The 20,036-nt window shown below is 18.3% G+C and overlaps 3 protein-coding genes across 3 annotated transcripts; all 3 read right to left on the bottom strand.

Moving 5' to 3' along the window:
- Positions 1-2,166: 2,166 nt before the first annotated feature.
- MKS88_002184 (uncharacterized protein) lies at positions 2,167-3,110 on the bottom strand (the record flags this gene model as incomplete). Its single annotated transcript, XM_067215174.1, has 2 exons — positions 2,167-2,904; positions 3,024-3,110. The coding sequence occupies 2 exons, from the start codon at positions 3,108-3,110 to the stop codon at positions 2,167-2,169; spliced, it is 825 nt and encodes a 274-aa protein (XP_067074478.1).
- Positions 3,111-6,937: 3,827 nt separating this feature from the next.
- MKS88_002183 (uncharacterized protein) lies at positions 6,938-7,873 on the bottom strand (the record flags this gene model as incomplete). The annotated part of the gene is made up of 3 exons (XM_067215173.1): positions 6,938-7,090; positions 7,220-7,708; positions 7,871-7,873. The coding sequence occupies 3 exons, from the start codon at positions 7,871-7,873 to the stop codon at positions 6,938-6,940; spliced, it is 645 nt and encodes a 214-aa protein (XP_067074477.1).
- Positions 7,874-18,924: 11,051 nt separating this feature from the next.
- On the bottom strand, positions 18,925-19,618 carry MKS88_002182 (uncharacterized protein; the record flags this gene model as incomplete). Its single annotated transcript, XM_067215172.1, has 2 exons — positions 18,925-19,089; positions 19,226-19,618. The coding sequence occupies 2 exons, from the start codon at positions 19,616-19,618 to the stop codon at positions 18,925-18,927; spliced, it is 558 nt and encodes a 185-aa protein (XP_067074476.1).
- Between the last annotated feature and the right edge of the window lie 418 nt (positions 19,619-20,036).

The raw sequence follows: 20,036 nt of genomic DNA, 5'->3' as shown, positions 1-20,036 counted from the left end.
ATGAAAAAAAATTTGTATTTATTTAAAACAACGTATAAATTGTAGAAAATGTGTACCAATACATATGCATATAATAATTTTGAACTTTATTTCCATATAATAAATATAATATTACGCATGATATGATTTTTTGAACGTTTTCTGTCATGATTAAATAATATTAATTATTATAACAATATAATAATTGTAATAATAGATGAAGTAAATAATATTTTGTATATCATTGTGTATTATAGTATTTATAACAATTGAATTATCTAATACGTAAGCAAATACATGTTTTTATGATCTCTAATATATTTAAAAAATATATAAAACCCTAGTTCATAAAAAATGATATATATTAAAGATAAATGAATTTTATTTTTATGTTTTTATATAATACTTTTTAAAAAATATTATTCTTAATTGAGCTTAATTTATATCATAATATATACTTGAAAATATTGTAAATTTATGGAATTAATTCTGTTTTTATTTTTCATTTGAATATATCTAGACAAAATGTAATAAAATAAAAAAAACTTCGAACAGTTTACATGTAAAGTAAGTACTGTAATAATGTTTAATTATGACAACAATATTAATTCAATAATATATATGTTTAACGTTTTCGATAGTAAATATGCATATAATTTTTTGATATGAACTTATTTTATCATATACATTTAGGTTACTTTTGTAAAATAAAATTAAATCAACAATTATATATATTTAATAACCAGAGTAGCTTCTCTTTTATTAATTAGAAGTTTGTGGTTAATTATAAAAATTAATTATTTCCTATATATAAAAACTGATACACAATAATATTGTACTAATAAATATTATCTATATGATAGCAATACACGGAACACATACCCTTAAATACAAAAAGCCTTATTTATGAATTATCAATAAAAAAAAACGTTTTTGTTTTCTTTTTTACTTTTATTTTATTCATAATATAAGAAACACATATATGGACAAATCAATAACCATCAATAGAAACTTCATATATTCTTGTTCATATTATATATAACATTTATGTTTTAATTTGTATAATTGAAATAAAGGATAAAAAATTTGAAAAAAGTATATTTATTTATCTAGATAAATTATATAATTTTTGAAAATCTTACATATATTTTCATTATTCCTTAAGGAAATTTCTTATTTTTACTGGTATATTACATATTTTTATAAATTTGCAATTATGATAAAGCAAATAATAAAAATAAAATTAAGTCTAAACATTTTATACAATAACGTTCTACATTTAGACCATTATACTAATTGTTTCATAATGTATAGAATGAAAAAAAGCATTTAGTATATTTATTTATAAATTTGAACAATAATATATTTTTAAATATTTTTGCAAATCTTAATTAAAGACACAGTTACTAGAATAATAAAATATTAAGGGAGTTTAACGGTTCATTTGATTGAATATTTATAGGATCCAATAATAAACATTTATCAATAATCTGTAGGTATTAACAATATATTTTTATAGTATATATTTATATTCAAATTTATATTATTCAAAAAAATTAAAAGTATATCTAAAATGTATTTACAGTACTTATATTTTATAGTATAAATATTAAGTTTTCTCTTTAGTAAAAACAAATGTGTATGTACATATTGATGAAACACAATATATTTAATTACTTTTATTAAATATAAATCAAGGAACATTTATATATACTTTAAAACTTATGATACATCCTCATACTATACTGAAGGAATAATCACTTTGGAATAAAAATATACAAAAAAACATAACGCAAGTTTTATAGCACGCGTTATTCATCTTACTTAAAAAGAGTTATATTAATTCTCTTACAATATATACATTGTAAAGAACAAAAATAATATATTCACTAAAATCAATTTACATAAATAAATACTAATATATTAAGACATTATATTAAATAAAGCAAAAAAAAAAAAAAACTTTTGAATATATATTTAAAAACAATGAAACATTGAAATTAACAAAATTATAAGAAATACATCTTTTTACAGTTTTGTATCAGGAAGACTGTATATAAGTGAATGAATTTATAAAATTTAAGCAATTAGATTTATATTTAATTAGTATATAACAAAAAATATCATATATTTTTTTTCATATTAATGTCTTTATTATAAAAAGAAACTAATTATTCAATAAACATTTTACCTTTTTCTGAACTTAATTTTTTCATATTTTTTAACTTTTTTATGGTAATAAAGAATCCCTAATATAACTGTTATTCCTAATATAAAAAAGGATGTGCAATATATTAGAAAAGCAAAGAATCTCGTTACGTATGCATACTTCGTTACTCCTTCTGGTACATTAAACAACCAAGAAAATGAAGAATCTTTCAAAATTGATTGAAAAGATTCTTTCCATTTTCCTTCTGCACATATATTTACAACTTCAAATAATCCTTTAACAAGTCCGCGACCCAATGATCCATCTAATAAGATAGATATTAATAGCAATACAAACAGTAATAATGGTAATAAAATTCGTAATGCAAATATTTTACGTACTATTTTCTTGTAAACTTTATCGCTAATAGTTCTGTTATTTTTAAGATAATCTATGTAATTTAGTTCTTTGAATATTTTTTTTTCTAAACGAGAATATTTTTTGGTTTCAAAAAAACAAGATTTTTTTTTCATATATGATTTATTGTATCCTTCAATCTTTGACGAACTACTGTTCGTTTGTTTTCTTTTTTCTGTATTCATGTTTTCATTATTACATATGTCATTCTTATCGTACACTCCATTGCGTATCACTTCATTTAAACATACAATACTTGAATCGTTATTCTTCTTATATTTTGAGAGTAAACGAAAATTTTTCTTATATAATTTTCTACAATCATTGTAACTTTCATTCAAAGATTCGTTAAGAGTGCTCTAATAAAAAAATAAAATTATAATTTAATCAAAGGTACAAACGTACACTAAAATAAATAATAAAAGTTTATAATGAAAAATATAAGAAATACAAATAAACTGAATTATTATTATCATACCATACGAATATAAAAATAATATATCCAACTTAAATGGATTAACTTTCTACCTTTAATAAATAACGGTAACCTAATTTTTTGTCCCATTATATCGATATTCAATATTGTAATGCATTCAATATGAACAATATAAACAATAATATAATATTCTTTTTAATAAAAAGACACTCTAATTATATATTTAATTTATATATATTTTATTATAATTTATAAAAAAATTAATAAAATTTATGAAATTATAACGTTATTTACAACAAAATATATGAAACGTAACTTTATATAAATACTGTAAAATTTTTATAAAAGTGCTATTTATAAAAATATAATTCATCTGAACAATATAATTCGAATTCATTTATTCATATAAAAAATATATAAAATAATTATTTAGTATAACATAGTATTTTTACAGTTTTCTTTATTTATACTAATGATAATATAGGGACATAATATATGATTTCTTAATATTTCATCATATGGAGTTTATGTAGGATATGGAATATACAGAATATAAGGAATGCAATTTTTTATATACTATAATAATAATAATAAATTTTAACTATATTTCTTGATTTCTTTTTTTAATTTATATAAATATTTAAAAAACAAATTTTATTTCTCAGAAATATTATATTTAATAATAATAGCATAAATATTACAATAAATGAAGAAAACATTTTTTATACACCATTCTATGATATATTAATCATAACATACTCATTCCTTCATTCTCTTTAATATATATAAAAAGTGAAATTTATAACATATCATCAAATCTATAAAAACATATATATTTTAAAAGTAAATAAATTATAGGTTTTTTTTTTTTATGCATAATAATTATTGAAAATTATAATAACTAAGCTTATTCTTACTATTTATTAACAAAATATTTATAAATTCTGCGACCTAACTATTCTCTATATTTTAATGAAATATCTGTATTCAGAAGAAATTTTAATATAATATAATATAAAAAAAAAAAAACAAAACAATAATTTTAGTATTAAATGGATTGTAATAAAAACAAAATTATTTCAATAAGTTATTTCTGCATTCATTCAATGGAGTAAAGCATATTTTTTCTTATTATTTTATTATATCCAAAATATAATATAAATTTTTATAAAATAAACTTAACAATAAAGAAAGTAAAATAATAGAAAAATAACTATATATATTCTTCTTTGTATTGGTAAATAACTAAAATACTCAATATTATTAACATGATACATAAAAATTTTTCTAGAAGTTAATTTTGCACTAACAGATTTTGATTATTTCCTATCAGTATTCCTCACCCTAAAACAAAAATCTTTTGTGAGAGTATATATATTATTTTCATAAATGAATATATTGTAATAATATATTATAACATTTAATGTTATGAAAAATAAAATATATGGATAAAATATAAAAAAAGAGTGTATCATCTTATAAGAATGATTTATTTATTTGTGGTTCTAAATATATATTACCTTCCATATTGAAATATTAGAAATAATTTAATACATATATAGTATAATTTTATTGTTATATATGATAACATTAATTATATTATATTATGTATTTCCTTAAAACATTACTTTTGTAAATACATGTTTATAAAAAACACACGATATATATGCTATGTATAATACGTAATATATTTGTGCATATTTTGCATTATATATGGAATTATTTTCCTTTATATTAAAAATATATCTTGTTATTCTAAATTTTTAGAATTATTAATCTTTTTCATCACCTAGTTTTTATAGTACCATTTATTTTTTATTTCAATAAAATATAATAAATGCTCTCAAATTTTTTCAAGATAATTAATTATGTATCAATAGTCATATTTATAATTTCTGTTAATAATATACGTTTAAATTTATTAAATTTAAGAATATAACTTATGTATATATTTTTACTTATGATAATTTAAACATAATTTAAAATGATATTCATAAAATCATAAAAAACTGTATTATATATTAGGAAAAAAGTTAGATAGCTAATTGCTATTTGTTCTTTATTTATTCATTAATGCTTTCCAATTATCTAAAAATTATATAAGATATTTGTAATTTCATGAATTCCTTTTTTTATACCAATTTCATTAATTTGGCCTATTATACGTTATCCTTTCATATTTATTTTTTATTTTACAATATGTATAATATAATTTTTTATTTATATTGTACGTCTGCTGAAAATTGTTGAACATTACTATGAATTCGACGTTGTTTATGCTTACTTATTATTTTATCTGTACATAGATCTTTATTATTATAAATATATTCAAAAGATTTATGAATTATTTCATGTGCCATTATCTCATTTATTATTTTTCTATTTTCTAAATTTCCTATTACATAACAATATATTTCATTTGAAATTTTATATTTTAAAAAAGATAATATTTGATTTTTGGACAACTTTATTTATACTTAATAAAATTAATTATTTAATATGAGTTATATTCATATACCACATTCAATAACTACATTGGATAACATAGTTTTGTTTATAAAATAAAATTCATTTAATTATATGGAATATACATTCTGTGTTTGCCAATAAGTGCATACCGGATAAAATAAATAAAGTAATATAAGAAACAACTAAATTATTAATACTGAAATGTTAATATTAATAAAATAATTCATCTCATATACATATACAGTTTATTTAGATAAAATACATGTATAAAATTAAAATTAATTCATCATAACAATTAATAAAGTTATAATAAAACAGATGGATCACATAATAATTTTTCATTACATATATATTTCCTATCTTTTTTCTTTTGCCTATTTCTTATATATAATTCTCCTAAATATTTACGTAAAAAAAATAAATATATATATAAATATATTAAATATGAATATATAGAAAAGTAATGAAAATATATTCCATACTCATGTATTAGTAAAAATAATATTTCACTTTAAAATTAAATATAAATATACAGTTATATATTTAAGAAATATTAAGATAATGAATTCTCGATATTACCGTTACGCTGAATATATAATATATAATACGAATAATAATAATGGTATATATATAACATCGATATATAGATAAATATATATTAGAATTATCCATTATCATTTCCTTACTTTTTTAAGAGAAATATTATTATTTTTTATTGTTTCTATTATATAGAGTAAAAATACATGAATAATATAATATGAATTGAAAAAAATGATAATATATTTTATTATAATTATTTCATTTATAAAAAATAAAATATATGTTATTTATATAACTTCATAACATAATATATATTATATAATTTATATAAATATTTAATTTAATTAAACTAGAAAGTATATTATTAATATTCTGAAAAAATAATTTTTTCATCATGTTTTTTTTCTATTTATTTAAAATTATTTTAGAAAACTTATTAAAAATTTGTATATTAAAATTAATATATCCTATAGTTGTTTTTTTATTTATTTAATAAAATAATACTCAACTCATAAAAATGATAACAACGGAAGCAGATGGCAATATAAAATATATTATCCCCTATAGATTCAAGTGACTGAAAGAGGCATATAAACTTTTTAGTAATATTTTATAGAGAATAGTATACCAGAAATATAGCTAATTATATTTTTCTAAAGAAATGTATATTTTATTAAGTAAAATATGTTATATTAATCCTAAATTTTTTTGCTAATCTGTAATATTATAGAATTATTTGTAATAAATTATGTTCAAAATAACATTATTATGAATAACGTATAATAATATGAGTAAAGCATTATTTTTGAAACTTAAATATATGTTACTTATATGGTAATTATATTATTTATTGTTTTTTTTACTGAACAGTGGAACATTCCAGGTATTAACCTTTTCATTCTTCATATTATTATGAAAATAAACCACCAAAATATATTATATATAAATTACGAATCTTCTACAAAATGATAACCTATAGTAATTTCTCCATTTTTAGAAGATCTTTCTAATGATCCAGATGATTCTTCAGAAAATATATTTTTTGTTATTCTTTTCTTTATATTTATATTATTGTTAATCCAGGTACCAAGGGGACTAAACTATTATATAATATGAAAAAATAATGAAATATATTATATACGTATATATTAATAATATTGTTTAAATAAAAATTAAGCACAATCTTTGCCCTGAAATTTTATTATTTTTAACAATAATTCATATAATACCTTATACAAAAAAAAAAAACTAATAAGACAAGTTCCCAGAAGTGTAAAACCCACAGATAAAGCAGTCTTCAAATCAGGTGAAGCAGAACAAATATAAGGAGTTGTAACTCTATTACACAAAAAACTACCATCTACATACGTTCTTATTGGTTCCCACAATTTTTCAATGTGTTCTTCCCATAATTTTGTGTTTTCTTCACAATTAGATCCTTCAATTATATAATGTTTTTTTTTCTGGTTTAACCATTCATTCAATAACTCACAGTAATATTCAACATTAAATGTATCATTAACACTTTCACCAATTAATATTTCATTTACTTGTCTATTTTTGAAATTATTATGAAGCTTGTAACCAATTTTATATAAATTATTATGTATTCCCTTTAATGAAGAAAATGAGGAAAATTTTTCTGTAAAATCAGTAGGTTGAATATCTTCTTCAAAAAAATGTCTCAATAATTTTTCTTCCTTACTTGTTTCTAAATTCTAAAAAGATAAAGTAAAAAAATAAAATGAAATAAAAGTAAAATAATACAAGTGCAAAAAGAAGTTTAAGACATTAATAAGAAATAATATATGCGTCACAATATTCAAATTAGTTCATAAAAATTTTTAGGTATATTAAATATATAATTATATAGTTATCACCATCCTTATAAAAGTATACTAGATGTGATTAAATTATCCATAAGAAATTTTAATATTCCAGCACATAGTTGTTTATATTTTATGTTAAAACATATCAATATTTATATTTTTTCCTGCAATACTTAAGAAAATAAAATATAAATTTTTTATTAATTATTAATAATAAAATAAATACATAGAAATTTTTAAATAATACTTCTTTTAATAACTAAAAAAATGCAAAACCATTTTTAATATAAAAATGCTAGGAAAATTGATCTTTATATATTTTTTGTATTAATTACTTATAATATATATCTTAAAGAATAAAGTGCTATTTAAATAAGAATTCAAAGATAATATCTCGTACTATGAAATTTTACTTTTTTCAAAATACTTATTCAAAGTATTTTTGATAAATATAATTTATTTATAATAATAACAATAATAAAAGTAAAAACCTTTTTTATTTAATAATAATTCATAGATAACGAAAAACCCATACTACATTTTAACCCAAGTGCTTTAATATATCATTTATTAGGACATAAATCCGAAGCAAAAAAACAGTAATATATATATTATATAATCGTTCATATAGTTAGATATATATGACATAAAATAATAATTGAATAATTCTTAAATTTTTTTACGTATTACAATGTATAATTCCAAAAATTTATTAATCCAAACATTTCTATCGCTCCAGTAGTATATTTTATCTGTAAAAGTTATTACTTGATCATTTCACCATAAAATTATATTTACATTATTACATATACATGCAACAATTACTCATGAATTTAGAGATTAATATATCATAAAATATTCTTTAGAAAACTAAATTTCAAGTAAATTAAAAATACCGTTACCGATTAATTATATAATTCTAGAATGAAATAAACTATAGTTTTGTATAAAATAGCAGAAAGTATAAAATCCATTTTATTCCATAAAAGCCAAAAAGAAATATAAACATTCTTATTATTTTTATTTCTATTATAAATTCTTATAATAATTCATATATAAAATCCATGAAGATAAATATAATAATGTCATATGCCCTCATGAAATAATATAAATATTGAAAATCTAAATTTTGTACGAAAAATTAACATATTTCTGAATATTGCTCAATTTCATGTTATATTTATCTAAATATAAGTATAAGAAAAATTATAATAAGTATAAAAGGGGAATTTCTTTCTTTTTTTTAAATAAGGTAAATATAAAATATTACTAAATATCTTTATGCAATATATTAATTGTTACTTTCAAATGATTTTTTTATGTTCATAATGATTTCAAATTTATCTTGTGGGAATATAATGTTTTCATCAAAAATAAAATTAACCAGTTAGATAATATTCTCTTATATAAAGTAGTATTATATAGATATTATAACATTACTAATATTTTTACATAATTGTATATCCTTAATGAACACCAAAATATGTTAAAAATAATGAATTTATAGAGACTATGTATTTTAGTAATGAATAAACTAATTTATAATATTCAATTATTGCAAATTATATTTTTAAAACTTATTGATCTAAAATTAGTCTCAGCTAGATTTTTATTCTCTCTCTTTTTTTTTTTTTCATAGTGATTTTTCTATGAAAGCGTTTAATTTATTTTCCAAAACAAAACCTAGAATTTTTACAATTAAATTAAAAAAATAAAATATACTCTAAAAATATGTACTTTTAAAAATTCTTTTTCTTTATAATGTAATTACAAATATTTGAAAAAAATATAAATTTATTTTCAATTATATACGATAACGCTACAAAGTATTTTACTATTATTTACTTTATATGCTACAAATATGATAATTTTGTTTAAGTAAATATAATAAGGATCTTAATGTAAAAATAATATAAATTTATATACTAAATTAATTATGTATATACATCACAAACTTTTTTCAAAATATAAAAAATGCAATGTTCTATTAAAATGTCATTAAATAAAATTATTTACTTTTTTTTAAAGAATTTAATTTTTTTAAGAATATTTTTTAATATATGTAATTTTTAAAAAAGATAAGTTTTATTTTACAATTATGTTTACATTAAAAATATTGAAATATACCACATAAACTTTTTTCGTTAATAATATAGTAAAAATTATTTAATATATGAAGCATATTCATTAATATATATATATACTCTAATTTATTATAAAATTTTCTCTATATATAATATACTATCTATTAAAAAATATTTTTTATTAAAATCTTTTTTTACACTAATATATGCATTTTCAGATTATCAAGTTACAATATATATAATAAGTATATTGTTTTATTTTTATTTACTTTTTGCTACTATTATGAAATATGAGAATTTATTTATATTCCAAAACACAATTTATTATAACCTGAACTTTAATGTATATATTTTTGTAAATCCATTGTTATCCTTTATATAATTTTTATATATTTCATTTAAAATTTATACAGACATATATAGTTTTTTCGTAATATATAACTATTTTCTTATTAATACTTAACATTTATTCAACATAATTTTTAACATGCATCCTCAGTAGGAATATTTATATATTTCTGTCATAATTTATAGATATGCATTAAGTATATTCGTGTTTTATCCTCTATTCTAAATATAAATAAAAATTATAATATTTTAAAAGTATAAAGTATATGTTAAAAGAAATATATTAAGGCATTAATGTTAGAGTGTTTAAGTAGTCTATAAAAGCGTATAATATAATATAACCTGAACATTTTGTATTATGTGATGTTATTTCAATATATTTAATGTAATTTTTGGTAAAATATGAAAATAATAGAACATATTACATTACGATATGATATATGAATCTTCAATTATTTAATCCCAAATAAATGATATTTAGAACAAAATTCAACAAACTCTCCATTAATATTTTTTAATTATTATCCAATTTTTTAATCCCTTAATGATATAAAAAATAAATAGAATATATATATATATACTTAAATATAAATTTCCTATATAATATATTTTAATGTAATTTGCTAAATATTGAGTAAATAGCACAAAGATTTACAAAAGTGATACTTTATTTGGTTTAAGAAATTCACTTAATTGTAATGATTTAGAATCTCTAAGTTTGTAAACAGTTAAAAATAATATATAACTAAAGATTACATTATTTCGATATATAAAAGATTTCACATTTAGACTGTAAAAAAAATTAATTCTGTTAAAACGATTTTTACAATTAATAATTTTTATAAATATTTCGTATAAAATATATTTTATAGAATAAATAATAACATTCTTTTTTCTCTGAAAAAAAAAAAAAATAATATAAACAAATCATTGTAAAACATAAGTATTCATGCACACACACTGAATGCAAAAAAAACATATTTATGGTTAACAATTATAATACATTTTCTTATATATCCTAAATACATAATCATTTTAGAATTGATAAAAAAAAAAGAAAATTATTAATGAAATGGAAATAAACACTACTAAAATTATATAAATTATTCCATTATATATTAATTTTAACTCATATATATATTTTATTTATAAAATCTACTTTAACATGAATATATGTAAGGAGACAAAATATTTATTTAATCTGAAATAATTTTTTAAAACAAAAATTGAAAATTATTCAAACAGTCAAAAATTCAAGTTAACAAAAGAAATAAGAATGTACATTACTACTACCCCCCTATGAAACACCCGTATATATATGTGTAATTATGAAACAAAAATATTCATTGTTATAATTATTAAATATATAACTAAATATATGACTATATGTTAAATTCATCTTTACAGAAAAATTCTTATTACTTCTTATTTATTCTTTTTGTGAACTTAACATTTTCATATTTTATATCTTTTTTATTGTAATAAACCATCCATAAAATACATATAACAACATATATATAGAAAGGTAAGCAATAAAACAAAATAGTTGATAGAGTTATTGCTTTTGATGAACCTCATTTTCCTATGTTTAACCATGTTATCAAAACCCCCTCTACGTCAACAGTAGACATTCAAGTTACAGTTCCATTTTTGGCGTTTAACAAGCCTAATAAACCCAATAATCTACCCTTTGTAATTTTCTCTAATGAAAGATACACTATGGATAGCATCAATACCAAGAAAAATAACAAAAGTAAAGCAATTCGTATTCTTTTTTTTTTACGATATAGTTTTTTATATTTTTTATCATTAATTATCTTGACGTTTTTAATGTAGTCTTTATAATCAAGTTCTTTAAATATTTTATTTTTTTTAAATTGAGATGGTTTTTTTCTTTAGAAATACCAGATATACGTTTCTAATTATTTCTATCGTATTCCTCAATATATAACAAACTACTATTTGAGGGTTTTGGTTTTCCATTTGTCCCTTTTTTATTATTAGTTATACATTTTTTTGTGCCATTTCATTATGTGGCATTTCTTCATTAAAAATTTACGATGAAAAAGTTCTTACCCTGCTCATATTTTGCTAATAATCGATAATTTTTTGTATATAATTTTTTAGCAATATTACATTTATCATCCAAATATTTATTTAAATAATTATAAAAAAAAAAAAAATGTAAATAGTTCTTATTTAAATGAAAAAATATACTTATACAAAAAAAAAAAAAAAAAAGGATTAATAATAATAAACAATAATAATATAAATAATACAAAGATATTCCAATACAGTTTTCGCACCTCCTCATTGTAAAAGTGACATATCCAAGTAAAAGTTATATATATAGAAATTTTAAAAATTATAAACCATATATTGTGTTCCATCATATAGTTTTCTAAAGTTGTAATATATTCAGAATGTATTATATTTATAATAAGTATTATACATTCAACGTAAATCGTACTATATGTGTTTTTTCACTTTTTGGTTATTATTTCTTCTTAGGTATATAATAATATATAGATAACTAAAATAGATTTTATAATGAGAACCAAAATAAAACATCTTTAAGAATATATTATAAATTTTTAATATTTACATTATGATTAAAAAATGACATTAAATCATATACAATAATTTTAATTCACTCATAAATATTCAAAATGTATACGTTAATTATTTAATATAGTCAAGTAATTAAAAGTTTTTTTTATATAAACTTTTTAATGTTAAAAAAAATATATGATATATTAATATTTTGAAATACTTATTTAATTTACAGCATTAAACATATAGAATATATATGTATTCCAATATCTTGTATATAAAGATAGTAATTTTTAACTTTAATAATGTTTTCCTATTATCAATTCTTATTCTAGAATATTACACTTTGAATAAATGAGTTATTTATTTTATAATGTATTAATTGTTGTAAATGCACAATAATTGTAATAATTAATATAGCCAATTTTTAAAACTTGTACGTTTTGTGAAATATAACACGTTTTTTAATTTCGCATAAACAGGAACTTTATACTATGGTTTAAATTATATAAAAGAAGTTTAATTTATAAAGTATTATTGAATCTATAAAAAATTACATATATTTTAAAAGTAAATAAAGCTTATTCTTTATTATTGTGTTATATTTTTAAAAAATTTAATTTTTAATTAAATTTAATTTGTACAATTTTTTCTAAAGGAAGGTTTTTAAAATTAATCGTCATAATGTTTTTAGTTTTTACCTACATATATGTATTTGAAAAAATATTAATATATTATAATGTTAAAAATAAGAACACAGTAAAATTAATATACGAATGTTTTATTCAATTACCGTAATTAAAAAAAATTCCAAAAAATATATATATAATAATGACAATATATAAATTATTATATGTAAACTAGACCTAATGCAGTGTAACAATATATTTTACCAAAATATATTATTTAGTAACTTTTATCGTGATATTTTTTGAGCTAATAAATTAGTTTTATTTTGCCTTTTATAAACATATTTTGTCAAAAGAATAATTTTACCGATACAGATAAAAAAAATTTTTACAAGTAAATGAAAATTCTTTTTTCTAATAATACTCATACAACTCAAATGATCTGTTAGATTATTTCCGCTATGCATGTGATCTAAATCAGATAATGAAAACTATGAAATGAATATAATAACAAAAAATTACTGTAAAAATCCCAAATTTTATTTTATTTTTTAAATATTATTCTTGAAGAGAATCAATTAATATATTAATGAGAAATTAAGAAAAAAGAAATAAAAAGATATTTAAAATATTATTTTAAAGTTAAAATAAAAACAAAAAAAAAAATTACAACATAATATAATCTCTTACATTCATAATGTAAATAACAAGGCACGCTAAAACTTTAACTTAAAAATAATAATTCGTTTTCTTAATAATCTTAAAATATTAAATAATTCTATACTTGAATATTATAAAAAATATAATGCAGAAATAATACAGTTATAACATAATTTAATAAATGACTTTAATACAATAATATTAATTGTGATGTTATATATTAATTTTAACGTACAAATATATATTTTTCATTGAAAATTTATATGTATAAAAATATATGTATTCTGCAATACTATTCAATTTAGATAAAAAATTATATCAAATTACTAATTAAAAAACTTTCAAACATTCAAAATTTACAAAAAAAATAAAGAAGTATTTTTTTATAGTTACATATACATATGACTAAGTATACGTAGGTTCATGTATAAAATATAATAAATTATTCTTATATTTAATATGTTATTAAATATACTACATATAGTATATAACATTAAAGGCTTTTTTATAAAAATAAATGCATTTCTTACCATTCATTGAATGCCTCCAATGACTTAATTTTTTATGTTTTATAACTTTTTTATAATAATAAAAAATTCCTAGTATAAGTATAATACTCAATAGTAAGATTGATACACAATATATTAAAATACTGCAGGCTTTGTATAGTACAAAAGGATTTTGTGAAAAATAAGAAGACCATGAAGAATTCGCCGGGCCTACAGAACCAGGTGACGGAGCTTCTGAACCATTTGGTGCACTCTATTCTAATAAATGATATAATAAAATCAATAAACTATCAATGGATGAATCTAATATAGGTATCATTAATACCACCACGAATAACAGGAATAATATAAAAAACCTTAATCCGTATTTTTTACATTCTTATTTTTTGTAATCCTTATCCTTAATTAATATCATCTTTTTTAAAAAAACTTTATCATCAAGTTTATTCATTATTTTTTTTTTCATAGTGCTTATATGAATTATGAAATATGGTACATCTATTTTTCATAAGTCGCTTAATTAATTTTATTTTAATTAATGAGATTTTATATATTTTTTCTTTTTTTTCTTCGTCCCATTTTTCATTATCTATTGTAATTAATTTTTCGTTTTTTTTTTTTTTTATTATATAGTATCTTTAATTCTAAATCTCCAACATATGGATAAATATCGTCTGTATAAATTACTAATAATCGATAAACTCTTTTATATAATTTTTCAGCAGAACCATGCTTTTCATGCAAAATTTTATTAAACCTGCTCTAAAAAAAAAAATGTGAATATTTCATATATAAGTGGATAAATATTCCCATTCCAAAAAAATAATTAATAAAAATAAACAATGTAAATATGAATAAAACAAATTCCCTCAAAAAACTTTTATGGAACCATGTTACTGTAAAAATGACACGTCCAAATTAAAATGATAAACATAAAAATTTTGATAAAGCATGCGAACTCAATACTTTGTTTCATGTTACAGACTCTAATATTGTAATATATAATATAAAGAAAAAATGAACATCACTTTAGGCACTTCTAACAATAAAAAAATATCTCTTTTATTTTTATTAATATTTTTTCTTAAAAAATTAAAAAGTATAGAAAATTTTACTACTTATTAAAAAAAAAAATACTTAAAAAACGATTCTTTAAAACTATATTATTGATATTATTTATAAAAAATTAACGATAAGTAAAATTACATGATTTCAATTCATTCATATATATTCACAACGTATACTTTAATTACATAATAGAGTGATTAAACAATTTTTTTCTCATTATTTTTAATTATTAAAAAATATTAAATTTATATAGAATGTACAATGTATAAAATATAGGTATATGCTATTGTTCTAGGTGTTTCTTGAATAATTACTATTTTTAAGTTTCCCTAGGAATTATTATAATTTTATAAATATTATATTTCGGTAAATGTAGTTATTATTGATAAAAAAATTAGTATTTACAACAATGAAACAAAAGTGTTAAAAAATTAAAAATATATATATTTTGTGAACATTTCCTTGTTTTACTAATCATAACACATGCTTTTTTTTTGGTATAATACATGTTAAAAATATCAAATTAATTATATATTTTTGGTTCACAATTTAATTTTTCATAGAAATTCTAATAATTTTTGTAAAACTAAACTAAATCAACAATTTATTAACTTCGCTAATATTATCATTAATGTATGAATCATTTAATTTATTTGTGATATACTTTATTAGTCAAAATTAATGATCTCTTATATATATTATAGCTAAATATTATGTTTATACTAATATATTTGAAATTTCTTACCAGTATTTTGAAACATAAACTAAAATAATTTTATACACACAAATATAGATTTTACGAAAAAGTATATAATTACCTAAAGTATTGTAACATTTAATAGTAACACAAAAATGAAAAAGTACTAAGATATATATTAAAATGTTTTTTTGTAATGTAGTGAACCTTTTTACTTTCATTTATCTATATATATACCTTAATTATTCTAGCTCGAACTATAATTTTTCAAAAACAAATTAAATATTTAAGCTGTTTTATATTTTAAGGTATGCATTTTTATATATACAAATCGCACAATTACCAAAAAAAAATATTGGCCTTAATCCTTTATGTTAATTTGAGTTTAAGAATACCACTTATAAGAAAAATAAATATCACGTAAAAAGATCATATATAAATTTAATGACATTTATTATTTTTATATTATTAAGTCATTTACTCCAAATAAAACTTATTATTTGAATGAAGATATACTTAAGTGTGTAGCACTTATAAATGCCTAATATTATATGGAAGAATTTACAATATAAAATAATACAGTTTAAAAATACAAAATTTTATATACAAAAAATTTAGTAAAACTCAGGAAATTTTTTTATGTATGAACATTTTTCTTTTAAATATTAACGACATTGAAATAAGGCATTTATGATTTATACATAAATACTCTCGAAATAATATATTAAATAGTAACACCTGTGCAACTAATATAAATAAAATAAATTTGATGTTTTATTAAATATAATTTTGAGAACAGTAATATTTATATTTGTAAGTTTATATTCCTTATTCTTTGATTCATTTAGCGTAGTAGGTAGTTATAAATATATTATATGTTAAATGTATTATTTTAATAATATAATGATCATTTATAGCAGTTTTCCTACGAAAATTACTTTTGTAAAAACTAAATTATAAAAGAAAAAAAGAAATTGTAGATCTAAGGTGTATATATAATGAATATTTTTTAGTTATTTTTCTATTTTTATTTCTTTTGTTACCTTTTGCTACTATTTTTATTACATAATTTATATAAAGCTTAATTTATTTAATTTATATATATAATTCAATTTTTGTATAATATACCTTTTTCATTTTTTAATCCTTACACATTACTAATATCCTAATTTTACATTGTATATTTCCTATGAAAATATATATTTCAAAGTTCATCTATTTTGAATTTTATTGTAAAATAATAGTAATACTTTTTTCTTCTCTCATCCACAGATAGATTAATGGGATCATTGATTTGATTAAATTATTCTATTCATTTATAACAGCGCTGATATATATTATTCTCTACAATATTATGCTTTTTCTTTTAATTTTTCTTCAATAAATTTAATAATACATTATATATATATTGACCAAATATGTTTCCTTATATATTCATATTTTGACTATATATAATATATTTTTAAGAAACAATATCTATATAATATAAAATTACAAAAATGATAAAATATTTTTAATCATTTTTATTTTATATAACTTTTTGTTTATTATCATTTTATATATAATAGAAAATAAAAATTTCATTTATTACAGATAATTGCATTCATTAGATATTTCTATAATGTTATGTTTAGGAATACCATTTTTATCAATGAAAATGCTGAAATCTCTTTTTTCTGTGATGTCTTATGAAATTGTTATTATTATCATGATTTTTTTTATTTTTGTATAACATTTTTCTTTAATGTAAAAATATAAAGAATATTATATAGATGTAGCTTTTATTTATAGAATTATTCATAATAAAAATTACACAAATTATATTTATTATTTTTACCATGTAAATTTATGTTATGTATATTAAGAGCTAATGAAAATTTATATTTGCATATTCATATAAAAAGTTATTTCATTTAATTTAACAGAATATTCTATTTCCAAAATTAGCTTATATATTTCCGAATTTATAATATATATAATCGTTTATTTTATTGTATATTATTTATTGTACTACTCGTACATTATATATGACCTGTATTATACGGTGTACATTCCTCTTGTCATAATAATAATTATTTACAATTTACTATTACAAAGAATTAATTATTCCTTTTATGGCTTTTTTTACTTTAAGTTGTGAGTTTCAACTATACTACTATATATAAAAAATATATAATTTTAATAAACTCCAAAATTCCAAATATTTTAATTCATTTTTAATTTCATTTTGACTAATAATACAAAAATTAAAAGAAAGAAAAACGTGGAAATTTCTAATTCAACACTTCTTTTTTTTATTAATTTTAATTCTCTATATATTTTATTTAATAACTTTTTTTACAATGATAATATATCAATAATGTATTCCTATTTACGGTAAATTATAATATCACTTGTTATATCATAATTTTCTGTCTACTGATATAGACGTTCTAATTTATGTATTTTTTTTCTTTTTTTTTCTTTCTTTTCTAATAGAAGAATATATGGACAAATATTCTTGTTAAAATTATTATTCTTAATATAAACTTAATATATACTTTTCGTAAAAGATTACTCATGCGGCATGATATGCTACATTTAATTGTTTTCTACCTAAATTTAATTTTCTTCGTTCGTTCGTGTATTCTGTTAATTCTAGTATATCCATTTCATCCAAATTACGTCTAATTGAATTTTTCTTTAATACTTTAGTATGTATCCATGATACAATTGGAGTAAACTATTATTCAGAAGATATATACAAGATGATTATATAATAATTATCTCATAGTTACTTTTTATTTGTTTATCTATTAAACAAATATAAATGGAAGTAAATTAAGATATTTAATTTTATAAATAATATTAATAATTACTTTATATAGTAGGAAGCCAATAAAGAAAATGCCGACAAAGGGTAGAACAAAGAACAGGAATATTTGAGATGAACTAAAGGTAGATGCATTAATTACATATTTTGGGTCAAGATAATTGGTATTATATTGGCTTAAACCTTTTTCTTGTGCAGAAACTTCCTTTATTTCACATTTCAAACGAGGTAATTTTTCATTAAAGCAACTAGGAACATGCTTTTTAAGTTCTGTACAATATGATTCAACATTTTCTTGTGTACAGTTATATATTTCATTATAAGCACTATTAGCTTTAACAAGATAATCATTAAATTCTTCAGTACACTTATTATTATGAGCTTCAAGAGTACTCTTAATGTTATCGTAATCTTCACAGTAATCATACACAATCTTCATTTTTTCAAACGTTTCCTTATTCGTATTTTTAAAAAAAATACATTTGCATTTATCACGCTCATGAAGAGCACTTGAAACATCTTCAAGAAATCCAATAACTTCTGGAAATGAATTCTTTTCCAATTAATTTAATAGTAATTCATTTCCTAACCAATAGTATAACTTATGACACTGTTTATCACAATCATCTCCTGTATTAGTAAAAGATACGTGACATAAAGCATTCATAAGCCTATTTTCAATACTGTTAATTTCTTTATATTTATTTAATTTAGATCTTGCTTGTGTAAATATACTCTTATCATCAGACCCGAAGCAATAACCTGTTTGTGACTCAAACTTATTTCTATAATAAACTTTCGATGGTAATGATTCTATAAAATTTCCCTTAGAGATAATAAAAAAGATAAAAAAAAAT

This window comes from Plasmodium brasilianum, chromosome 7, assembly GCF_023973825.1.
Source record: "Plasmodium brasilianum strain Bolivian I chromosome 7, whole genome shotgun sequence".
In the NCBI taxonomy this organism is placed as follows: Eukaryota; Apicomplexa; class Aconoidasida; order Haemosporida; family Plasmodiidae; genus Plasmodium; species Plasmodium brasilianum.
The sequence above is the reverse complement of the archived record's forward strand: the minus strand, read 5'-3'. Positions and strand labels throughout refer to the sequence as shown.